At 43.6% G+C, this 26,171-nt stretch overlaps 2 protein-coding genes across 4 annotated transcripts in view; both read left to right on the top strand.

The window, feature by feature from the left end:
* Window positions 1-2,627, top strand: part of LOC309540037 (CD209 antigen-like protein 2) — a 62,468-nt gene extending 59,841 nt beyond the window's left edge. Inside the window, exon 10 of the mRNA XM_082236623.1 lies at window positions 2,253-2,627. Coding sequence (XP_082092749.1) covers window positions 2,253-2,406 — 154 coding nt within the window. The 3' untranslated portion in view covers window positions 2,407-2,627. The remainder of the gene's footprint in view (window positions 1-2,252) is intronic.
* Window positions 1-26,102, top strand: part of LOC309540079 (CD209 antigen-like protein C) — a 38,377-nt gene extending 12,275 nt beyond the window's left edge. Inside the window, exons 1-9 of one of the 3 annotated variants that reach the window (XM_082236740.1) lie at window positions 13,384-13,441; window positions 14,538-14,637; window positions 15,603-15,719; window positions 16,399-16,509; window positions 19,562-19,660; window positions 20,547-20,633; window positions 21,962-22,113; window positions 23,836-23,945; window positions 25,728-26,102. In XM_082236740.1, the coding sequence (XP_082092866.1) occupies window positions 15,632-15,719; window positions 16,399-16,509; window positions 19,562-19,660; window positions 20,547-20,633; window positions 21,962-22,113; window positions 23,836-23,945; window positions 25,728-25,881 (801 nt within the window). In that variant the 5' untranslated portion in view covers window positions 13,384-13,441; window positions 14,538-14,637; window positions 15,603-15,631 and the 3' untranslated portion in view covers window positions 25,882-26,102. Of the gene's footprint in view, window positions 1-13,383; window positions 13,442-14,537; window positions 14,638-15,602; window positions 15,720-16,398; window positions 16,510-19,561; window positions 19,661-20,546; window positions 20,634-21,961; window positions 22,114-23,835; window positions 23,946-25,727 lie in introns of those variants that run through there. The other 2 variants (XM_082236741.1, XM_082236742.1) reach the window with 2 other exon arrangements.
* Window positions 26,103-26,171: the final 69 nt, after the last annotated feature.

Below are 26,171 nucleotides of genomic sequence, written 5' to 3'. Positions count from 1 at the left end.
ATTAGCTCAGCTTCAAAAGGATTTGCAGGAACCTAAAGCTGAGCAACACTGTCTTTAGGAAAATATTTATACAGTGGTACCTCTGGATGCAAATGGGATCCGTTCCAGAGCCCCGTTCGCATCCTGAAGTGAACTCAACCCGCATCTGTGCGTGCGTGGGTCACGATTTGCCACTTCCGCGAATGCGCGTGATGTCATTTTGAGCGTCTGCACATGCGCGAGCGGTGAAACCCGGAAGTAACGCACCACAACCCGAAAATGCTTAACCCGAAGCTGCTTCAACCCAAGGTATGACTGTACAGTTATCTGCTAAACAATCTGAATAACCAGCAATCTCTAACCTAAAATAATAGCAGCAGATGAGGCATGTTTGTGAGACAGGGTAGTTCATGTCCCTCTCTTGGACAGAATCACAGACACATAGAAATTTAGAGTTGGATGACACCCCAAGGGTCATCTAGTCCAACCTCCTGCAAAGCAGGAATAACAACTGAAAAATCCCTGGTTTATCCCTTATAGTTTGGGGTGCTGTCAGCTGGCAGTTTAAGACAGTTCATGGTTCCCTTTAAGTATCTAACAGCTCTTCTCAGCTTGTGTTGATCCATTGATAAGGTCAGAGAAGATCTCACTCATCCACAGCTTGGTAGTAGAACAGAGAACTGGTCTGGCATTTATTTCTGAGTCTGGATTAACAGAGGGTCACCTTCTATTTGTGCAATGTCTCCTAGTACAAAATCCATTGGCATTCATCTCTATTGATGCACCCATTACCAACCACTATTCCTTTTTAGCAAAGGTATTGAGTAAACTTTACAAACGAACAGTGGGGTTGTATAATACTAAAAGGTAAAGGTAAAGGTACTCCTGCCCGAACGGGCCAGTCTTGACAGACTCTGGGGTTTGTGCGCCCATCTCACATCTATAGGCCGGGGGCCAGCGCTGTCCGGAGACACTTCCGGGTCACGTGGCCAGCGTGACAAAGCTGCATCTGGCGAGCCAGCGCAGCACACGGAACGCCGTTTACCTTCCCGCTGGTAAGCGGTACCTATTTATCTACTTGCACCCGGGGGTGCTTTCGAACTGCTAGGTTGGCAGGCGCTGGGACCGAGCAGCGGGAGCGCACCCTGCCGCGGGGATTCGAACCGCCAACCTTTCGATCGGCAAGCCCTAGGCGCTGAGGCTTTTACCCACAGCGCCACCCGCGTCCCTTCTGTATAATACTAGCTGGGAACTTAAACCCTGTATGCCAGTGGTTCCCAGTTAGCTAAGTACTGCAGACCCCTTGTTTTTCAAAATGTACCTTTGAACATTTTGATAACTCTGTGGCAGTTATTTGTTATGTGAATGACACCATGGAGCCCCCGGGTGGGTGGTCCGTGGAGAACCAATTGGGAACCACTACTGTATGTGATCTTAGACTTGATCAAAGGTCAGATTTCACCCAAACATCTCATGGGAGTAAAAAAACACTTATCACACCATTACTAGTAATATCAATTTAATAGATTCATGGGGAGCTAAAAATGAGGCAGTTACAGAAAAGATTTATCACAGAATCTTAGTGCTGTGTAGTGGAACTTGACTCAGTATACAATGGACACTGGAGAATGCATGGCTTTACCAGAAGAGACGATATCTTTATCAAGTATGGATAATTGATAAGAATAAACTTAGAACCATCATGTTAGATTGAGATAAGATATATATGTGAGAGATATCATATCATTTTCATCAATTCTGAGGAGGATGTGGGTGCATATGGAAAGGAGAGAGGGACAGTTCTGTTGCAGAAATGGAAATCCTGGCAATAGCAGACGTTTTGCATTGGATACTGCCCAAAATTGTTAAACAAATTGACTGAAAGTTCCTGTGTGCACCAAAGAGCCTTCTGCTCTCATCCGGAAGCAAAGTTCTTAACCTGAGGTAATATTTCTGGGTTAGCGGAGTCTGTAACCTGAAGCGTATGTAACCTGAAGCGTATGTAACCCGAGGTACCACCCTCACTTTTTTTGCAACTTCCTGTGAGAAATCACTTCATGTGAAAAGAAAAGAGACAGTCTTGACCCACAGTTGTTGTTGTTGTACACGGTTAGAATTCTAAAATCTGGGAAGAAAAATCCACTCCTATTGTGGGTGGATGTTAAGAGAGAAAGAGCTGGACATCTTTTTAATGGTAGAAGGCACAGGGAGTTCGTGAGGAAGTAGACATCCAATCTTGATTGATCAGTGCTGGTCTTTCTTTTTCTTTTCAGGTACTGGAATTACTATGAGCCAAATAGACTACCAGGCCATGACTGTGCTGCTATGTCCTTTGATTGCTACTATGAGAGATGCTGGATGGCATTAGAATGTGAGCGACGCATGCAGTATATTTGTAAGAAGGTGCCTGATGATACTTGGCTCTAAGAAGACACTTTAAGATGAATGAAGCTGTATCCCATGATTTCTACACAAAAGCAAAACCAAGAGATCACCGCATCCCACAGTTTTAATGCACAATCCACAATCTGCCATCTAGGTTATGGGACTGTCTGGCATCACCCCTCACAATCACCTTGAATAGAACTTATTCTGCAAGCTCAGACATAGATGGCTACAAAAATAGAGAATGGAAGGGTCCAATCATATCCTGTTTTCTGTTTAATGTATTTTTTTGCAATGCATAGCAATATTTGTTTCCTTTTTCTTTCTTTCTTTTTTAAAACTTTTATTTTGCTTTAAACAGGTACATATAAATATAGACAACCAAAATTACAAAGGAAAATTCCTTAATAGTAATGAAAAAAAACTTTAAAAACTACAAAAATATCAAAGTACGTGACACAGAACATAAGTAACTATGGAAAAGATAAAAGAAAAGAAAAAGAGGGAAAAAAGAAAAAGAAAAAGGATGATGAGGCAAAGCAGGAAGGCTCATCTATTGTACACTTCCGTCAAGCTCACAACAGATCATTATTCTTATCAATTAACTCTATCCGCATTCCAAAGGAATCCCTCATCTTGGTATCAGGGAACATTTCTCTATGCGGCATCATTCTAAACATAGCCAGATCTTTCTTGCTGAGCCCTTGTCCCCTAAATAATTATTTAAACATTCCCATTCTTCTTTCACCATCTTTTAAGGTTTATTTCTTATTGCATCTGTCAGCTTTGCGAGCTCCAAGTACTCGCACAATTTGACTACCCATTCCTCTTTAGTGGGTATATTTTTATCTTTCCAGTGTTTTGCCACTATAACCCTTGCTGCTGACGTTGCATACATAAATAGCCTAGTTTTGTTTTGGGGAATATTATCTGAAACCATTCCTAGTAAAAATTCTTCCGGTTTCTTGCTAAATGTAGTTTTTATCAATCTCTTTATCTCTTCATAAATCATGTTCCAAAATCTTTGTATCTCTAGACAGGACCACATATATGGTAGTATGTTCCTATCTGTTCCTTACATCGTCAGCACTTGTTATTGTTTGATTTATTTATTTTTGCAAGTTTTACAGGGGTCAGGTACCACCTATAGTACATTTTCATAAGATCTTCCCTTATAAGGAAACAAGCCGTGAATTTTATATTTTTAGTCCATAATTCGTTCCAAATATTGGGTTTGATCATATGTCCCAGGTCCCTCTCCCATTTTACTGTAATTTCTTTGATATCTTTCTCCTTTCTTTGCCAATTCAAAAGTAGTTTGTACATTTTAGAAAGTATCTTTTGATTATTATATAAAATATCCTTCTCCAGATAGGATATTTTTTTTGTCAAATCCTTTGGTTCTTTTATCCTTTTCAAGGGCGGCTTTTAGTTGATAGCCAGGTTATTCCCTTCTGTTTCAATTTTCTTAGGCCCTTTAATTTCGGATCACTACTTGTTTCCTCTACTAAATCCTTATATGTTAGCCAATCGCTGTTCATATTTATCCTGTGAATCGACATAGATTCCATTGGTGACAGCCACAATGGTGTTTTGGTTACTACTGATTTTTTACTCCTCTCCCATACTTCATATAACGCCCTTCTCACAATATGATTCAAAAATCCTTTGTGGGATTTAACCTTGTCATAGCCTATGTAGCCATGCCACCCGTACACAATATCCCATCCCTCCAGATCTAGGACTTCCATGTTTTTAATTAATATCCATTCCTTAATCCATGTCCAGCACGCTGCCTCAAAGTACAGTTTAAGGTCAGGGACCGTGAAGCCTCCTTTTTCCTTCAACTCTGTTAGTAGCTTAAATTTTATGTGTGGTTTTTTCCCTTGCCAAATAAACTTGGCAAGGTCTTTCTGCCAATCCTTAAAACACTTTACGCCTCTAATTATAGGTATTGTTTGGAACATAAAAATCATCTTTGGCAATACCATCATTTTAACTGTGGATATTCTCCCCCACAGGGACAAATTCAATTTTCCCCAAGTCTCTAATTCTTTTTTTATTTCCTTCAACTTCTTCTCATAATTGACCTTATATAAGTTTATATTCTTATTGGTGATCCAAACCCCCAAATAATTTACCTTATTAGCTACCTTTAGACCTGTTGTATTTTCCAGTTCCTCTTGTTCCAACCTACGCAAATTTTTCGTTAATAATTTGGATTTTCCTTTATTCAGTTTGAACCCAGAGACCTTCCCAAATTATTCCAGTTGTTGCAATATTTGTTTCCTTACTCTGTGTGTTTGATGCCCCATTGCCCCTTCTGATCTCCATGGTCGCTACCTTATAAGGCACCTAAGGACAACCATGCATGCCAGGCAATGAGAATGGGGGCCACCCAGTGTTTGGTGTCCCTTTCTAGCAGACTAATCACAAACTTTGGTTTTATCACTGGGAAATTCCAGCACCCTTACTCTCATGTAGAGCTAACATTGGGCAACAAACACATTGAACTGCTCTCAATTTCTTCAGAACTTGGCAGGAGGCAAAACTGGGGTCCACACCAATGTGGGCATTCATTCAAGTTAACTCTTTATTCAAGAAGCCAAAACAGTGCATGCTTAGTGATCCCAGCACAGCTTCCGGGTCATGTGGCCAGCATGACTAAGCTGCTTCTGACGAACCAGAGCAGCGCACAGAAACGCCGTTTACCTTCACGCCGGAGTGGTACCTATTTATCTACTTGCACTTTGACGTACTTTCGAACTGCTAGGTCGGCAGGAGCAGGGACCAACCGACGGGAGCTCACCCCCTCGCAAATCCCCCTACTCTTTCCTTTCGGGTTTTATTCATAAAAATTAGGCTTTCCCTCTTTACTGCTATATAGGTTCCCTTACTGACAAGCGAAGAAAGGACAGATACTGAGAGGGGGGGGGAGAGAATCCCTGAGGGAGGGGGGAGAAGCAGTGTGCAGCAGGAAGTTGATCCCTGTACACAGTGAGGCACAGCATGAAGGAATGCAGCTGGCAAGCTTGGACAGTGAGATGATGGAAGGGGAGGAGGGAAGGGGAGGAGGGAATAGGAGAAGTGGAATCTCCCTGTACTCGTCAATTCAATTGTTGTTGTTGTTTAGTCATTTAGTCGTCTCCGACTCTTCGTGACCCCATGGACCAGAGCAAGCCAAGCACTCCTGTCTTCCACTGCCTCCTGCAGTTTGGTCAAACTCATGCTGGTAGCTTTGAGAACACTGTCCAACCATCTCGTCCTCTGTCGTCCCCTTCTCCTTGTACCCTCCATCTTTCCCAACATCACGGTCTTTTCCAGGGAGTCTTCTCTTCTCATGAGGTGGCCAAAGTCTTGGAGCCTCAGCTTCAGGATCTGTCCTTCCAGTGAGCACTCAGGGCTGATTTCCTTCAGAACAGAGAGAATCATAGAATCATAGAATCATAGAGTTGGAATAGACCACAAGGGCCATCGAGTCCAACCCCCTGCCAAGCAGGAAACACCATCAGAGCACTCCTGACATATGGTTGTCAAGCCTCTGCTTAAAGACCTCCAAAGAAGGAGACTCCACCACACTCCTTGGCAGCAAATTCCACTGTTGAACAGCTCTTACTCTCTTACTGAAGAGAGGTTTGATCTTCTTGCAATCCATGGGACTCTCAAGAGTCTCTTCCAGCACCATAGTTCAAAAGCATCAATTCTTCGGCGACCAGCCTTCTTTATGGTCCAGCTCTCACTTCCATACATCACTACTGGGAAAACCATGGCTTTAACTATACGGACCTTTGTTGGCAAGGTGATGTCTCGTCAATTCAATAAGATAGCAGAAAAGCGTGCGCTTGGCAGAAAGTAAAAGTGGGGGTTTCCTTGTTGGGGACGGAAGAAGAGGGGCTTAGTTTTGGCAACTGAAACAGATAGTGAGGAATGGAATGCCGGAGCTCTGACCGGGGGGCTTTTGTAATTGATCAATAAATCTGGAATAATCACCTATTGGAAGTCGAGTTGTGTGGGGGAGAGACACGATCCTGACATTTACAAACTTTCCCTCCTTTTTTTGCCCAAGAGTCTCCCGTGAGTCTATTCTTCTTGTTTCCGGTTCTTCCACCGTGTTATTATATTGATCCAATCTGGTATTGATGGACTTTGATATCTTAGCCATACTTTCCAAAAATTCTCTTCAGCCATAGTTTCAGCATCTGAGCTCATCTCTCTGGCTGCCCTGCCACCCAACCTTCCATTGTTTTCAGAACAGCCAGTTTCTTCTATCAGTCCTGATTTGGTCCAAAGCCATTCAGTAAAGTTTCGCCAATAAACACCAGGGAGATCCAGTAGTTTTCCAGGGGAAACGTATTAAAACCATTTGTCCACTTTTCCAAAATGTCTCAGAGTGGGGCACAAAGTCAGGATACTTGCAATACTTGTTCCTTAAAGTCTCAGTTGTGTTTGTTGAGCCAACTTCAAGCTTCTTTGTTCTTTTATTCCCTCCAGCAGAAAGTCTTATAATCCTCAGCACAGCTCTTCATATATCTTAATTCAAATCTCTTCTGCTTAGTTCCTCAACAGAAGTACCAAGTTAGATTCCAATTTATAATCCAATAGTCATAATATCCTATTGAGTAGATTTCAGTTGCTAAAAACTTTCCTTTCCACAATATTAAGCGTAAGGTTTGAAATGATCGTGTTAGGGCTCCCTGATGCTCCCACGAGTCTGGCACCACCTTCCCATTTAGGTCTCTCAACACAGCATCATAGCCACTTTTAAAATCCCCTGATATTAACAATCAGTGAAGAATGGGTTTCGGCGGCTCATCAGCAGGCATTTGCCTGTGAGTTTTAGTAAAATGTTTTTTCCAACTTGCAACTTTCCCCCATGTAACATTAGAATTCAGTCTAATTAACTTCAATTTAATTATATTTCTTTCTTCAAACAAAACTGTAGAAGATGCAGAATTCTTCTTACCCTTTTATTTTAGCTTGAATATTTTTAGTTGAGAATAGCCTGCTCATGGTAGGCAGCTTGAGGCTTCGTCCCACAGAGTTGTGGTGCAGCTGAGAGTGTTCTCAACTGCTCCCCCCCCACTTGCCCTTTCGCAGCAGTTTTTCCGGGGGTGGCAGTAGATTGGCACAGTCGACAGACTGTTCGACACACCACACACACTAGTGGTGCTTTTTAGGGGGGCACAACTTGCCTTAGCACGCTCCCCTCTAATATCTGTGAGGCTCGAGTCTGTCTGGAGATCAGACTCGTGTTCCCTGTTCCATTGCCAGGAAACCGGAAGTGCTTTCATGCCATTCATGGTGGCAGGGGTGCCAACTTGAATAAAATATTGGGGGTGGAGCAGGTAAGCTCCACCCTGCATAACTGATCACAAGACAGTGCACACACATCATTTGAATGGCAATGCCCATCAAATATTTGGCAGCTCCCCTCAAATATTTTATTGGGTGGGGGCCAAGGGACCTCTGCCCCTAGGAATTGGCTCCTATGCAAAGTGGCCGTCAACTGAGTTAAGTAACCTATTAGATTCTGCTGTTCTGAATCACACCTTTACAACGTCTGGATAGCTTGGTCTATGCTGAGGACTAGCACCCTAGGAGCCAAGTCGGGGACCTCTCCTGCTACGTCTTGCATGATTGATGGCTGGAAGTGTTTGTGGTTGCTTCAATTTGTCCTGCATACCCAGCCAAGGAGAATAAAGAACTGATATCTTAATTGTTTATTGAGAAAATGATATAATCTTGGTAGTATGTTTAGTTGGAATCTCCTTTCTTGTAACTTGCAGCCATGGATTTGGACTTCTGGGTGCTATGTGAATGGTGGAGGGAGTGTAATCCTGATCATTCTGACAGGCCCAATCTTCGCGAGAGGGTTAGGAGAAGCACTAAGGTGACGTGCACCCCTTAGAAAACCTAAAGGAATTTCCTTGGGCTTCTCAGGGTCCTGCAACCTGAAATGTGAGGTCTCTCTCGCTCCTCAGCTGCTTTGAAAGGAGCAGGGGGGGGGAGGTCTGTTGGAAAAACACCCGGGAAGGCTGCCACCTTCCCAAGACACCGGGGTGTCTCTCCGATGGTCACTCTCTGGCTGTAAATCTCCCTCAGTCCAGAGAGACCGGTGATAAAGGACCCCTCCCTCCTGAGAGGAGCACGGTCGTCTTCTGGCATTTCATTGCAGAAGAAAGAGTCAATCAGTAGCTCTAAACTGCTTTATTTTACAGTCTGTTTTTCCCCTCCTAAAACGTAAGGGGAAATGTGTGTGTGTGTTATGGAGCGATTGCAGGCTGTGCAGCTATCACAGAAGCCAGAACAGCAAGAGGTATTGCTGCTTTCACTGCACAGCGATCCCTCTTGCTTTTCTGGCTTCTGAGATTCAGAATATTTTTTTTCTTGTTTTCCTTCTCCAAAAACTAGGTGCGTCTTGTAGTCTGGTGCGTCTTATAGAGCGAAAAATACGGTATATACAGCAGTAAACATACAAGCTATATGCAAGTTACTATATACAACACGACTTCTTCACTCAGCAACTCCTCAGCACTAACGACACCACACTAACACTTACTCCTCAACAACCAGTGTCATAGGTCATGCTGCCTATATGAGGGACCCCAGCCAATCACTGAGCTGTTGCTGGGTCCTCTTATCTCTGTTGGAAATTCCATTCCACCTTTTGCTGCAGATATGTGGGATCGTTACATGTTTACATTCCAGCACAGATTGCTGGCGTGAGCGGAACTTCTGCTCTGTATTGCTTTTGTTTTTCCGTTTCTCTCCACGAAGATGGCAAGGAGAGATGCCATATTTTCTTTGTCCTGATTTATGTATAATAAATGCATAGTTTAGTATGTGTCCACGCCTCAAGCCTCTTCTGTTGCTCAGTTTACACTGCTGAGTAATGTGTGCTCGAGCCTGCAAGCTTGAGTCACTGATGAACGTCGGAGGTGCAGAGGTCAATGGATGCAAAGCTGAGAGAGGGGATGCTCTAGCTGGGGCCAAGCCAGGTGGCTTCGCAATCCCCCGATTCCGACAATCTCTAGGCAGATTCCTTTTGTGCTCCCAGGCTGCTGTGGAGACACTAATTGCCAAACTGCATGTAGACTATGAATTCCAACGAAAAAGGAAGTCCATCCCATCCGTGGATTATTCTGCTTTGCATGGGAATATTAATATAACACTATAAGGTCAGTTTCTTGCAGTGGCGTGAAGACAAAACCACTTCTTTGTATTATTTGGGCATGGGTAAACCTCTTGAGGATCTGAGACTCCAGGTCAGCTTTGGGAGTTGAAACATGTGAGGACTTTCTTGTTCTTGTGAACCACTGGATGAGAATTCTGGGCTCCCTGTTCACTGGTAAAATGGTAAGTTCTGGAAAGTCAACTTATGAAAGGGAGGAATAGGAAAACAGCACCTTGGTGATAACAGGAAACCTCCCTAAAATGGGAAGGTTTCAGAGTTTTGTCTCAGAGTGGCCTGTTGGTTTTTTGTTTGTTTGTTATTTTGTTTTGGTAAACAGCCAGGACATCTTAAGAAAGACTGTAGCTTGCTCCAAGACAGAAAATGGTGGACAGGTCGTGTCTCAAGAACAGCAAAAGTGTGTGTGGTGCAGTCTGAGGAAGCTTCACGGGAGGAAGGAGAAAGGCCAAGTGAACAATATATAACAGCACCTCTCACTCCCCGGAATCAAGCTTCAACAGAAAATGATTCATCAGAATGGGCTTCTGTGAGAATGGCATGAATTGACCTGTGTCAATCTAGATGGCCTCAGGTGCAATTCAGTGAGGAATTTAAAATTTATAGCATATGAGTAGTTGGGTTACAGGACACAGGAGCTGATATTTCCTCAATATTCAAGGGGTTATTAAAGAGTTGATTGTAACTCCCTATGGGGTCCAAGTGGTAAAAAACCAGTCTAGCCCAGGTGAATTGTGAATACAAAGATTTTAAAGGGTCCTTAGCAGTTATAGTACATGAAAATGATATCTTTACACCTTGCCTTGTTGTCTTTGTCCATGGAGTTTTCTTGGCAGGGATACTGGAGTGGCTTGCTGGTTCCTCCTCCAGGTGGATCACGTTTGGTCAAAACTCTCCACTATGACCTGTTCATCTTGGGTGGCCCTGCTCGGCATAGTTCATAGCTTCTCTGAGTTATCCAAGCCCCTTTGCCACGGCAAGGCAGTGATCCATGAAGGGGTATCAACAACCTCAGATATGCAGATGACACAACCTTGATGGCAGAAAGTGAGGAAGAATTAAAGAACCTTTTATTGAAGGTGAAAGAGGAGAGTGCAAAATATGGTCTGAAGCTCAACATAAAAAACCTCGAAGATCATGGCCACTGGTCCCATCACCTCCTGGCAAATAGAAGAGGAAAAAATGGAGGCAGTGAGAGATTTTACTTTCTTGGGCTCCATGATCACTGCAGATGGTGACAGCAGCCACGAAACTAAAAGACGCCTGCTTCTTGGGAGAAAAGCAATGACAAACCTAGACAGCATCTTAAAAAGCAGAGACATCACCTTGCCAACAAAGGTCCGTATAGTAAAAGCTATGGTTTTCCCAGTAGTGATGTATGGAAGTGAGAGCTGGACCATAAAGAAGGCTGATCGCCGAAGAATTGATGCTTTTGAATTATGGTGCTGGAGGAGACTCTTGAGAGTCCCATAGACTGCAAGAAGATCAAACCTCTCCATTCTGAAGGAAATCAGCCCTGAGTGCTCACTGGAAGGACAGATCCTGAAGCTGAGGCTCCAATACTTTGGCCACCTCATGAGAAGAGAAGACTCCCTGGAAAAGACCCTGATGTTGGGAAAGATGGAGGGCACAAGGAGAAGGGGACGACAGAGGATGAGATGGTTGGATAGCGTTCTCAAAGCTACAAGCATGAGTTTGACCAAACTGCGGGAGGCAGTGGAAGACAGAAGTGCCTGACATGCTCTAGTCCAGGGGGTCACGAAGAGTCGGACACGACTAAACAACTAAACAACAACAAGAACACACCTTGCCTTATAGGCAAGGACCTCACTTTTAAACAGCATTTAGCTCAGCAGCAAAATCAGATGTTGCCTGACCCTAAAATGTAAACTTTCAGTGAATCGTCTAACCTTTTTATACCTACCGTCCAATAATTCATCTTTCTTTTTTTAAAAAAATATTTTTTATTAACCGACCAAGCAAATCAAATCAAATCACATCACATAAATTCCAAATTACAAAGCCGAATTTTAATTTTTTGTTGGGGGTACCCATATTTCAAGTTCTGAAGGGGATCCAATCATCTTCTTGCTACTGCGTTAATGTCCACAAATCTGTCCAAATAATGTTCATAATTCTACCCAGTCCTCTCTTGCTGTTTCCCACATCTCATCTTGTTATTTTCATATATTTTTCCTTTCTCTTTGTGACCTCTTCTGATAATCTCCATAAGCAGGTAAAAAACACATTGTAATCCTGCGTGAATTTTTCCGTTGGTCCAAGAGCCATATCGAGATGGTTTCCATATATCAGTTCCATAAACAAAAGCACTCTTTCCATCATTAATCCTCACAAATCTGTCGCCTTCTTTTAGTCCTCTGACTAGGTTTGCCTGCAGTATAAAAACAATCCATTCCTCCTCTTGGTCGTAATTCTTTTGACAGAACTTGCCAAAATGGCGACACTATTTTTTACTGCGTCATCCAAAAGCTCTTATACTTTCCTCGATCTCCTTAAAACATGCTTTTGGTTAGAATTCATTTCCACACAGCCTTAAATCATCCAGCTTAGGTCATATAAGCAACGTTTCTGACTTGTGGGGAGGGGGTTATTGGTTAATCACATAGAAGAAAGAAAAAAAGTCCCCCCCCATCCAGTCCCACTGCTGAAATACTGAGCCTTGATGTGTCTTCTCATGATATATTCCTGTTGATCTGATCCGTCCTTCTTTCATAGAGGTCACTTCAATTAGCAGTCTTTACTCCCCATTCTTCACTTGAAATATGTGCATTTGCTTCTTCCTAATTGTTTATTTTCAAGTTGCTGCAGCTAGTGGCGTGATCAGAGACAGCTTCCAGGAGAGCCGAAATCCACACAAGGGCATTCTGCCTAGTGCCCTCACCCCCTCGAGTCCGGGGGTGATTTATGGGCACAGCAGGCAAGGGCAGTCCCCTCCCATTCCCTTGGAGGGGCAGGGAGGCTGCATACTCCCATAACAGCCTCTTAATTACCTCACGTGGGTCGGAGAGATGTTATTGTCAGCCATCTTCCAATGCGCCCCTAGTGGCCCCCCAATAATTCATCTTTCTTGATGGTAAAATTTCCTTACTGACCACCACCACCAGTGCTGCAGTAACTCAATTTTTAGTGCAAGTAGAAAAGAGGGTATTTTTAAAAAATAAATAAATACGTACTTAAATTTATCTGTTTATTTCTACTCTATGCATGTTTATGATTTTTTTAACTTTATGATGTTAAATGTGAAAACAATAAAATATATTGAAATTACTTTTAACTGGTGATTAATGAAATCCCTGAGGCTGATGCTGCGAGACAAAATAAATGTAGACCAAACATGTTGAAATTTAACTGCTGCTGTTATTTTTCTTTGTGCTTTAACTTTGCAAATGAAGATTTACACTAATGCACTTTGCCATATTTCCTGGTATAAGTGTTGAGATAGAAAGCTTTCCAATACTACTAGCAGAGTTTATGAAGAGTAAGGATTCTTCTGGGGATATACCTTGAAGGTAAAGTATGTACCCGGCCTAAATAAAAAAATAAAACTAACAACATTTGAAAAATAAGTAATATAACAAATCTGAAACAAAAATTTTCCTGGGTTTATGCTTTATGTGGAATGCTGATTGGATATGATCAGCAGCCAATCGGAAATGGTATAGCCTAAATGGGAGGAGTTCTGGAATGCCTGACATCACAAGGGAGGTGGTTCTTAGCCAGTGGGAGGATGAAACAACCTTAAGAAGAAATTAGAGAAAAGATTGTTCCTTGGCAACACCAAGATATCCAAACAGAAAGAGGTCTGATGGGTGTAACACTTTCCTTACAAACTTTGATATTTGCAGGGTCTCATTCCAGGGCCAAAAGGTCACTAAGAAGCTAAATGATAAGGAGCTTTTATAAGCAACAGGTGGTCTTTCTCTTTTAAATACTAGAACTCAGGGTCATCCAATGAAACAGAGTGGTGGAACATTTGAGGGCTGTCTACAGGTGCTGTGTTACCAGTTGTATCACTGTATTGGCCAATAGCAACCACCAGGCAAGCAAGAGGTTCTTTGGATTCCACTGGACAGAGACTCTTAGGTAGAGACAAACTTTTATTAATTGGTAAACATTAGCAAAGAAATTGATCAGCAACATAGAATAGAGTCTAATATAAAGCCAACAGCAGCTGGAATAAACTACAAAGCTACCAATAAGCAAAAGATCTTAGGCAACAATAATCATAATACAGATAGCATAGGTTCAGTTCTTCGTTTCTCCCGAGCCAATGGAGATCTGGAAGGCTTATCTGGGACACTTCAGACTGGCAGGTGGTCATTCTCTTCACATTCTGGAATGGAGCATAGAACAATGTATCAAGATCTCCCTGTCTCCAGCTGCTGGCCTTTATATAGTCCATAGTGAAGGTCTCATTCCAAGCAGGCAACAGATGTAATTCATGACGTAATTCCATTCCCATCATTTGATCTAACCTGGGCATGAGTGGGCATGAGTCTTAATGTGCATTCTTTCTTTATCTCTGCAGTTTGGTCAACATAAGGTTACTTTCCTTGTTCCCAGACAACTGCTTCCTCCGTCCATCCCTCATGCAGTCAGGTGTTTGAAGCCATGAAGTTCCTTTCACTTCTTCTCAAACAGCCAGGTTCCTTATATTAAACCTCCAGCTACATTGCAAACCAGGAGCACAACATTCTGTTTTATTCTCTGGCAATACAGGTGCCCTGCTCTGATTCATGGGCCCAGTTTATCAAACCAGATCCAGATCATGATCCAGAAAATACAAGTCTTTGGAAAACCCATTTGCTAGCTCAGATGGCTTCAAAACAGAATTAGACAACAGCCTTCTTCTTCTTTTCTTTAAGCTGCAGCATCAGATGTCAGGCTAGGTCTTTGCAAAAAGAAAATAAAGTGGCACACTTGGGGAGCCTGGGTAACAGCTTCCCCTCTACTTCTTTTCCAGGTCCAGCTCATGGTCTCCAAAGTCTTGCTAGACTCAATTGGATCTACATGCATCCAACTGAGACCAGATCTAGGACTCCATCTTTTCTGATGATCAGGAGGTAGTTATATAATTAAATGTATATACCTTCCTTAAAGGGTGAGGAACATGTGGCCCTCCAGATGTTACTGGTCTCCAACTCCTGACATCCCCAACCATTGACCATGATGCCTGTGATGGAGGGAGTTGGCACCCAGGAACATCTGAAGACCTCATAGATCCCACACGATCTATGAAATGGTGAACATCTGAGGAAGCCACTTTCAGCCTAAGGGATAGTATCTTAATGAAAACAGCTCCAGTTGTGCTGCAAAAGGGACAAACACAAAATTGAAAGGTATTTGGACTTTTAGCCATGGTAATTTGGCACAGTAAGTAATCCTGACATAAGCAGATAGCCTATAAATAAACACCAATAAATGTTGCAAAGCAAGATATTTATTTTTAGCACACACCAGTAACTGAGATTTCAGTAAATAAATATAGAGTGAACATATGGATCAAACCCATAACTGTTGTTTGCAAATGCTTCCTGAAGTCCTAGAAAGCAGATGTCCAGGAGCTTAGAAAGATATAGAATGCAAAATGAGAATGGGCTGTATTACCTAAAACGTTTTTTTAAAAATTCCTTGGAATCCATATGGAATATATTTTTGATTTAAAACTGAGATTGATCCAGTAAAAGGAAAAAGAGAGAGATGTTTCAAATAAGTATTTATGGGAAAGGATTTAATACTACTACTAAACTAATAGACGCCAAAGTGTAATGTTGGAAATGCTTCATTGAGACCCATTTTTTACTTTAAGTTGTTGTGCATTTCAGCTTTGTACCAATGAAATCCTTGACATTTGTAGATGTGCATCTACTTTAAAATTTATGTTCCTGTAATAGATTAAGTGCAGGACAACAGAAGCAAATATTGTGAGCTTTGGTGCTTGACAGGAGACTTATACTCTGAGTTTGGAAGGTTAAACACCCACCATCCAACCAATGTGTTCATATTCGTATCTTCCATGTTATAATAGCTTGTTGTTTCACAGGCAAAACTGAGAGGATGGGGAAGCCAACGCCTGCAAAGCGTGCAGCGTCCAGAAGACATCTAGCGCTCAGAAGGCGTAAAGCAAGAGCAAAAGAAACTGTTGGTCTGTATACAGTGCAGTCATATGGGATGAGGTTTCTCATAAAGTAGAGGAATGCATGGGAAAGGGAAGTTGATGGAGAGACAGGCAGGGTGTGGAACCAGTCATGTTGTGCTAGGGAGGAGTTCTTTGGGTGCCAGAGATCCACTAATCCCCACAGAAACCCCAGGATTCAGCACACTCTTTGCTGCTGACTGTGGTGTTCCTTTACTCTGTGCAGCCAGGAATGTCTCCAACATTAGGCAGAATGAGGCAGTTGCTTCAGGTAGAAGGTGCTGGGGTGGGTAAGCTGGGTAGACCACACAAGCTGCACTGCACCTTCTCAGTTAGTCTGCTGTCCCATCAGCAGCATTGAAATATCAGCCAAGGGCCTGGCAAGTCTAGCTTCTGTATGTGGAATTATGTGTAGGGAAGGAGCATCTTGTCATTTGTTTGGGGAGCAGAAAGTCCTTTAGTATCAAAGGCTACTGTCTTCTGATCCAGAAATTGGTCAGAAACATTTCCTCAAGCAGAAAGCCATCTCGCTTTGCTTCCTCCACCTGCTTATCCTCCCAAGTGCCCACCCCCTGAACAATTGACTGTCTCTGGCTGATGGCTGCCACAGCATATGGAAACCCTTTTTCCTTGAGTAGCAAGGTTATGTTGGCTACTGATGGCTAAAGTAGAATTTTGTTTCTTCAAGCATCTGGTTTTCAGGACTTGGTTACCTTCTTCAAATCTCCAACGGGTGAAAGATTTATCATACTTGAGATTTGCATCCTTATTGCCATGACACTGCTGGTTTACATTCTGTGTAAGTACATGATTGGTGTACATTGATACTACTGTCTTGTGCTTTGCTTCCATGCCAAAAGCATTTCCAAAAAGAGATGGCAGGTTCCACCTTCCATTTAGCCTCTTCAACTATCTTTGAATTTAGGGAGTGAGTTACAGCTGTCACCCAGTGAGAGCAATGACACTGTTTTGTTCTCCCTGAATAAGTGAGTTCCAGCACTTGGAACAGATGCACAGGCTAACACAAGTCCCTGGAACACCTGGGTAATTCCCTTTCCCAGTTGCCATTCTCTGCTCCTTACCCAACTAATCCTCATTTGCTGTGGGAGAGTCCCCATTCCTGGTCCTCGCCACCCTGCCCTCTGCTAGGGCTCCAGTCCCTTGAAGGAAAGTGAGTCTTGATAACAATGAGCGTAGTTAATTAAAAATAATATTTATTGCAAAACAAACAGAGTTCACCAGAGCAGCAAGCACAGCCGTCCGTTCATAAATCAAAGATGTCCCTTCTAAGGTGGATGTTTCGGTGAGACCAGAAACAGTTGAACTTCCTTTTGTGAAGTATTCTGTCTTGAACACTCCCCATATGCCTAGACCTTGGGCTGAGGGGGTCACCTCTCGTCCCTTCCTCGTTGTCTGAGAGATTACTTCCATGATCTTTCCCGCTTTCTAAGCTGCTTTCATTTCTAGCCCCTTCATTTTGTCCATCACTAGCATGCTGGCAAGCTGCTGACTGGCTTCCTGGAACTCTGCTATCAGTTGGCATTCCTACGGGCAGCGGAGGTGGCTCCCGGCAATAATCACCTTGTCTTGTAATTCAGTGTTTCCCAACCACTGTTCCGCGGCACACTAGTGTGCCGCGAGATGTTTCCTGGTGTGCCGCGGGAAAAATTAAAAAATTTGAAAGATTTTTTTTAAAAAAGTCAAATTTTCGATTGGGGCGCCGTCACTAGATGACCCCTGGGGTTCCCTCCCTCCCTCCCGCTCTGCGCCTCCCTCCTCCTCCTCCGGGGAGGCCCTTCCTGGCTCTCGGCCAAGGCTTGGCGGCTGCCACTCACTCACTCGCTCGCCCACCCGTCCCTCCATCCCTGCACCCGGCCTCTCCCCCTCCGTCCCCGGCGCAGGGGCTGCCGGGATCCGTAGTCCCCTCGCCCTTGGGCTCCGCGCCCGCACGGGGTGCACGAATACGTTTCCCAGCGTGGCCTGGCGGGCCGGGCATTTTGTTTGAAGCGCTCTTCTCCCGGCCATGGAATGAGCGCGGCGGCAGCCGGGCAGGCAGGGGCTCTTCCGCGCAGACCCCGCGCAGCCTGCCTGCGCCCCCACGAAGATCGGGCGGCAGGATGGAGCCCGGGGATCCCCGCGGAGGCGGAGGCTGCCCCCCAGGTAGGGCTGCGTCGGGGGTTTTTATTTTTGCAATGCTGCATCCGCGCTGGAGGGGACGCATCGGACCGCGGGCGTGCAAGGCAATGCATGCGTGCAGGCGTTGCATGGAGTGCAGTGCAATGCAATGGCAACGCGGCGCCCTGCATGCATGCATGCAACTTCCACCAGCGCTCCGGACTTGGCAGGTGAGGGGGGTCCCCAGTGGGCGGCGGCAGAGAGCCGGGAGGGTGAAGGGGAGCCGGGGGGAGCAGCGCTGCTCCCCGAGCCGAGCCTGGGGGGAAACTTCACCGTCGTTGCGCCGGGTGTTGGAAGCGGAGGCTGGCGGGGGCCCCTCACCTGCAAAACCTGGTCGCCTCTCATATATTTCGTGCATTGCATTCATCGCCCGCTTTCTCCTCCAAGGAGCTCCCGGGGGCGCGCGTGGTTCTCCGCGTGTTATCCTCGCAACAACAGCCCTGCGAGGTGGGTCAGGCGAGTGGCCCAAGGGAGACCCAGGGATTGTCCTGGCCAGGTGGGGTGATTTGAACCCTGCTCTCTGCCCGGTCTTCGTCCTCATTTAGCCCCCACATGTGCATGACTGTGCATGACTGAGGTTTTCCCCCCTCGTCTTGGCTATGGTGTGAGTCTGTGCTGTTAATTAATGGGGTTCTGCCTTCGGAGAAGATGAGCCAGCCCTCAAGGAGGTGATTATGTAATTTGCTAGCAATTCATGTCCCTCCCGGCATGACGCTGCGCGCTGACGTCACGGGGCTGTAATGGTGGTGTGCCTCAAGATTTTTTTCATGAAACAAGTGTGCCTTTGCCCAAAAAAGGTTGGGAAACACTGTTGTAATTAACCTTCTCTCATCCTGACTCCTTCCTTCATTGGGAGCTAGCTGCAAACTTCTCTTGGGGGATGACTCATTCATGACACCTGCCCTCTGCTAGGGCTCCAGTCCCATGAAGGAAAGTGCTTGGGGAAAACAGACTACAGAGGATAAGGCCATGGCTAATGTGGGTGGGTCCAGAGCCTACCTAAATATCAAGATATAGGCAGGGCTTTTTTCAACCAGAATTCATCAGGACTCAGTTATCACACCTCTCAGGTGGGCTCCGTTGCCAATCTAAGGGAACAAGGGAGGCATTCATGCTGAGTTCCAGTGTCTCTTTTTCTAGAAAAAAGCACTGGATAGATGAACACATGACCTGTTTGCATAGCTAATTGATTTTTTAAAGGGCACTCCAAAGTAAGCAAAGCTCAGGGGGAGGGAACCAAATGATTCAAGAATTTGCACATTCTAAGCATACAGCAGAGCATGAGGCAGCCTGGCAAATGCAAGTCCACAGGACAAAGAGGACAGGAGTATCTGAACACCCCAAAATCTAAAGCTCTCAAAGGAAGGCCAACCACCTGATGACAGAAGCAACAGGCTAAATGAAAACAGGACTTCAGGCTACCAGGGCAGCCGCAGTCAAGGAATGGGAACCCCCCAAAGAAGATCTGAGGCCAGAAAATATTAATAGAATTCGTATTCATGTTTTTGTTAGTTTGATTTTTTTATTCATCCTTCTCCCTAAGATCCACGTTAGAAGTCAGCAATTCAAATCAATATTAAAAGCAGTTTGAAACCAAGTATCCCCTCTTCTAGCTCATCAGAGTAGTGGGCTAGAACACAATTTCTTCATTTCTTTTCTACCTACCTCCTTCTTAGATCAGAAGGAACTGAAAAACAGAGAGGAGTTTCAAGAGGCAATGCACATGATTCGTACCTTTGTTGTTGGAATGGAACCATTCTATGTGGACAAGGATGGTAAGCATTTTATATGTACATCCTCACTTTTCCTAAGACATGTTTAGTTTAAACAAATTTCAATTCCTTTAGTTCACTTTGGGATTCATATTGTGTGAGTAATACGCAAACTCAATGAAACTCATCACCCAATAATTTATCACTGTTTCATTGCTCAGCAGGAAGAAAAGCAGACAGTTGTGATTTTCACATCCCCCCTCTAGAAATGCTGTCCTCTCCCATCACACTGTACTTTACAATCTTTGTGCTAGTGCAAGATTTAGCACAAGCACAAGGGAACTTTGCCCCCACTTCTCCCTGCATGCCATCACCCAAACTGCTCTCCAGGGTAGGGGAAAACGTCAGAACAGATTAGAGGGAAAGGGGCTGGAGATTGCATTGCACAAAGAGAAATTCCTTCACTTACATAACGTCCTCTATAGAACTATGTGGAATGCAACCCAATATTCATCAGGAAAAGAGTTTGGGTGCCTGTATTTTCTTAGATTTCAGAAAGCATAATTGAAAACCGTAAAGTAATCTTTGCATATTTGGCTCTACTGTGTGACTCAGTGGGGAATTGGTTTGTAACCTGTGATTCCCAGCAGAAAAGGAGGACATAGGAGAGGAACATTAGAGATACTTCATGAGCCAGTTTTAATTTCGAATAGGATAGTGGATTGCATGGGTCTTTGGTCTGATCCAGCTGCAGGGGTCTTCTGAGGCTTTCCATTGGTGATCTCAGCCACAGAGAATCAAGTCTGTCCTCATATTCATAAGAACCCCATCCTGGAGCTCTGCTTCTTGTTTCAGGCTAAAGTGTTTTAAAATGTTTGGAAACGGTTTCTTAATATCTGCAGATTGTTATTTCAGATACTCCTGCCTTAAACTGTTTCAAATCTTTTAGATTTCCAAATACTCGCTGTGGCTCAAAACATATCAGAGGAAATGCGGTATTATTCCAAGAAAAATGAAGAACTGCAAAAAGAAATTGGTAAGCTACCCTACAATGCTGAAGAATTGTAGTGCAGTGGGAACCTGCCCTGATTCTGCCCCAGCTGAAAGCCCCCCCCCCCAGCTGAATACTCTTAGAGCCAGAGCAGAGTGCTGCTCTCCTTTGCATGGGGCCACCCTAGGGAAACATCAAAGATATTCAGTTCAGCTCTCCTGAACTTTTGAATTGATTTAGCCTCTTTGGTTAGGAAAGAAAATACTTTGTCATTCTTTGCTGTAACAGAAACAATCAAAACAGGTCAGCTAAAAGACCTATCCTTTAATATATTCCCCCATGAGAGAGTGATTCTTGAATAGCACTTTCGAGGCAATTTCCGCCAACTTGATCAGAGAGACTCCTGGGCAGTGAGGTGATTGGTGCATGACATAAGAGAGGGCACTCAGGGCCAATTTTGTCTATGGCCCTAGTCAAGGCAGAGGACCCTCTGGGTAGTTGTGCCTGCCCTGTGACACTCCCTACCACCAGATGTCAAGGCAAAAAACAAGTGTCTGACCTTCAGAAGACATCTGAAAGCAGCCCTGTTCCGGGAAGTTTTTAATGGTTGGTGTCCAATTGTGTTTTTATTTGTTGGAAGTCGCCCAGAGTGGCTGGGGAAGCGCAGTCAGATGGGCAGCATATAAATAAAGTGTTTTTGTTGTTGTTGTTGTTCGGTTGTTCAAGAGCTCGGCCAAAGCTCAGTAGGAGCACCAGTCAGATCAGCTGGAATATCCCCCAGAGCCATTGGAAGCCCACTGGATCCATCTTGCCATCTCGGACAGGGAGACTGCTTGGCAGCAAAGCGGGTGGTCAACTAGCAGAATCCCTCATCTGTCCCAGTTGCCCAATGCCAGGAATACACACTCTAGATTCCCCTCCCCACCTCCGCAACTGGACAGTTAGCCTAGAGAGAGAAAGAGAATTTTGATAAACCACAGCTACTCCCCCTTCCCAACCTTCAAGTCTGCCCTGGTGCTGCCCTGAGTATCCAGGTGAAAACAAGTGGGTGAGGCCCCTGGGGTTCAGATAAGGCCTGTGAAGGAACATGCATCTTTTGTCTATTCCCTCAAATAAAAGGTTCTTAACTGTGCTCCCTTTTCCAGCTATGCCCCCCCCCCGGTATTTCCTGCAGCATCATAAAGTGGTTGAAGAGTTAATGTTGTTCTTGTTTTAATATTTCTGAGCTACCTAGGTGAATATATGTTATGTGGCTGCAGAAATGAACTTAATACAAATATTTGAAATCTGCAAAGATGTACAAGGTTGTTCCTCTTAAATTCCCTGTCTTGTTTTCTTTTTCTCTTCTTCCTCCATATCTGCTTGACTCAAAGACATCCTTACTAGAAACTTGAATGATGGTTGGGTTTTATATTCAAGGGCCTTCTATTTCTTTTCTCTTGAGCTACAAACATGGATGGATTCCAAAAAAAAGTGTGAGAAGGAAGGCGCCCACCTCATTTCTATGGAAACAAGGGAAGAACAGGTGAGCACCAAAGCCGCGTATAGAGAAGACAGGGGATCTCCTAGAGTCAAAGGGTTCTTATCATCACTATCCATTTAAGAAGGTCATATCTACCTGTATGCAGCCAAGACAGCAACTCCATCAGTCAAGCCAAGGGGTGGGAGGGGCAGGGAGAGCTGCTACTATCTGGGACTCAATAAGGTTTCTTGGAGCTGCTGAGCTCTAATAGAATGAAGCTGGCAGTCAGGAAGGAGGTCTTGAAGGAAGAGTAGATACTTGAGGGGAATCTATCCCTTGGATTTCTCTTCCTCTCCTCTTTGAGATGTACTGAGTGCTTAGGAAAAAGGCTTCCCTCACCACCCTAACCCTCTGGCATGAGAATATCATGGAGATGATATAACCCCCTCCCAGCCCCTTAGCCCTGGCAGAGGGGCTACTGGGGTGCTGCAGGGCACAGACATAGGTGAGACCCCCATCATCATCCCATCAAGCATACCACAACCAGACTGATTCCAGTAGCTCTTGAACAAACCAACAAACATGGATACAGAAATTGGAGTATTTGCTACAGAGGCTCACTGTCCCACTAGATGGTTCCAAGATGAATTGTTCTATGGCACAGTCATTTATAGTATCTGGAAATTTTAACTCTGTATTATGACTGGAAGACATATGTAGCCAGTCTCGGTGAGGGCAGGTGAAGTTACCCTTCACTGCAATATTTCCTCTTTGGGATGCTTCCTTGATTCCATCATCATCATTCATCATCAACATCATCATAATTTGGATCAGTAGCACATCATCAGCACACAATTATTCTTGGTGCTTGATATAACCATAGTTGGAATACTATGTACAGTGGTACCTTGGTACTCAAACTTAATCAGTTCCGGAAGTCAGTTCCAAAACCAAAGCGTTTCAAAACCAAGGCCTGCTTTCCCATAGAAAGTAATGCAAAATGAATTAATCCATTCCAGACTTTTAAAAACAACCTCTAAAACAGCAATTTAGCATGACTTTTACTATCTAACAAGACCACTGATCCATAAAGTGAAAGTAATAATCAATGTACCGTACCATAAAATAAATAAGACAGCTTTGTAGATGATAGAAATTAAAATTATTATTATTTTATTACCTACATTGATGATAGTCACTTTTTGGACGGGATGTTTTTATCTATTTCCAGAGTCACACCCTCAATCAATCAGTAGCTGAACTGGGTTCCACACAGTCCCAAAAACAAATTAAGCTAAACATCCTCAAAAACAAAAAGGCAAAATAAATAGCAAAAACAAAAGCACCAAACTTAATCTGTTCCAGAAGTCTGTTTGACTTCTGAAATGTTCGAAAACCACGGCGCAGCTTCTGATTGGTGCAGGTGCCCCGGAAACAATAGCCAACAGCTGCATTGGACGTTCGGCTTATGGAAAACGTTCCAAAACCAAACACTTACTTCCGGGTTTTCGGCATTTGGGAACCAAGGTGTTTGAGTACCAAGGCGTTTGAGAATGAAAGTACCACTGTATAGTTTTGATCACTGCTTCCCCCCAAAAAATGTGGATTGGGTCTTCAAAGATGACACCTGCTCCTTTTGAAATGTGTTTGTTTTATGCCTGCTGAATGTTGGTAAAGGGCTGCAGTCTCCCAGAGAAAGGGACGTTGTCTAGAAAGGCTTTTAGAGAAGTGCCTGGCTTCTCATGCCTACTGATGATTTTCTGTTTTTCTTTTCCCCCACCCTAGTATTTTATAAACAAGCAAGTAAAACACCGTAAAATGATTTTTTGGATTGGAGTCTTTAAAAACAAGGGAAACAAATGGTCATGGCTGTCAGGAATGGAGGCTGCAGTCCAGTAAGTTTTTGAAGAAACATTTGTTAATGGCATGCATTCCAAAAAGTTGCAGGTTTTGTTTACATAATTGATCCTTTCCCTCTCCAAATATATTTTGCCATGCACTTTTCTCTATTACCAAAGATCTACATATGTACTCCTCCACATCATTATCCAGATGAGTGCCTGCTTCTTCTCACAAGGTTGGAGAGGCAGGAAGGCAATTCTTACTTCTCTAACATAGTGAATGCAGTGATTCGGAAGAGGCTGAAGGCATCCTTTTAAATGGTTTGTGCTGATTAGCTCAGCTTCAAAAGGACTAACAAGAACCTAAAGCTGAGCTACCCTCTCTTTAGGAAAGTATTTCTGCAGTTACCTGCTAAACAATCTGAATAACCAGCAATCTCTAACCTAAAATAACAGGAGCAGATGAAGTAAGTGTGTAAGATAGGGTAGATGAATCTCACTCTCTTGAACAGAATCATAAACACATAGAAATTTAGAGTTGAATGACACCCCAAGGGTCATCTAGTCGAACCCCCTGCAAAACAGGAATCACAACTGAAGAATCCCTGACAGATTCCTAATAGTTTGAGTTTCTGGCAGCTGGCAGTTTATGAACAAGTGGGTACATAAGGAGAGGAGAGAATGGCAGTTCTGTTGCAGAAATGGAAGTACTGCATTGGATACTGCCCAAAATTGTTAAATAAATTGAATGAAAGTTTTTTGTGTGTACCAAAGAGCCTTCCATAGTGGCACCCTCACTTTTTTTGCAGTTTCCTATGCGGAATAACTTCGTATGAGAAGAAAACAGACAGTCTTGACCCAAAGTTGTTGCTGTGGGGTTTTTTTTCAATGGTTAGAATGTGGGAATGTTCAGGGAGGCTGTAGAGGATATATTGTTTATTAATATCATTCCTCACTTGTGCTAGCACGTTATATAACTTTGCAGAGTTTTGTTGTTGTTGTTTAGTCTTTTAGCCGTGTTTGACTCTTCGTGACCCCAGGCACTCCTGTCTTCCATTGCCTACTGCAGTTGGTCAAATTCATGTTTGCAGAGTTTTACATTCTCCTTTTAACACACAGCAGGTACCTGGTTGCAGGCTTTGCTTAAGCCTCTCAATAGCATACAATTCAGAATTGAATTGTATGTTCCTGGTAAGACCCCTTATATCCCTTATAAAAGAATAAACAAACAAAAATATTATTTAAAGTCAATAAAGGAAGTTTACTCACAGCATCATCAATTCACAGCTGGATCCCTGTAGGCAGATTTAGTTACAAAGCATATACATGCAGAACTATCCCATATGGAGATAGATCCCTTTGTCCTCTGTTGGCTGAAAGCAACAGAGCATCTCTAGCTAAAAAGCTCCTTGTCCAACAAAGGAGGAAGCCAAAAAAAGAGAGAGAGAGTGCTGCGTGCCTGGACCTTTTGTTACCTGGACAGGTAAGGACACGCCCACCTCTAGTCACATGCAAAAGGAAGTATGTCCCAGTGCAGGAGGAAACAGGAAGTTTTTGACTGGCTGGACCAAACATCCCATCACATGTCCACTGTAGGAAAACAAGGAATGTTGTACTTGACTGCTACTTATGTATCACACCTCACATACAGTCTTAAACCACAGCTTTTTTTACATGGTTAGAATTCCAAAATCTGGGGAGAAAAAAAATCCCAATTGTGGGTGGCTGTTAAGAGAGAAAGCGTTGGACATCTCTTTAATGGTAGAAGGCATGGGGAGCCAGTCAGTTAGACATGCAATTTTGATTCATTAGCGCTGCTGTTTCTTTTCTTTTCAGGTACTGGAATTACTATGAGCCAAGTTATAAAGAGAACCACAACTGTGGTGCGATGACCTTTGATTGCTACTACGAAAACTGCTGGAATGCACTAGACTGTGATCTACAAAAGCAATATATTTGTAAGAAGGGGCCTGATGATGCTTGGCTCTAAGAAGACACCTGAAGATGAATGAAACTGGATCTCATGATCACTACACAAAAACAAAACTAGGAGATCACTCCACCTCACTGTTTTAATGCACAATCCACACTCTGCCACCTAGGTTATGGGACTCTTTGGCATCAGCCCTCAAAAACACCTTGAAAAGACCTTATTCTGCAAGCTCAAACGTAGATGGCTACAAAAATAAAAAATGGAAGTGTCCAATCATAGCCTGTTTTCTGTTTAATGTATTTATTTGCAATGCATACCAATATTTGTTTCCTTACTCTGTGTGTTTG

Source organism: Podarcis vaucheri (assembly GCF_965113315.1).
Source record: "Podarcis vaucheri genome assembly, chromosome: 9".
Taxonomy (NCBI): Eukaryota; Metazoa; Chordata; class Lepidosauria; order Squamata; family Lacertidae; genus Podarcis; species Podarcis vaucheri.
This window is presented reverse-complemented; position numbering and strand designations above follow the sequence as displayed.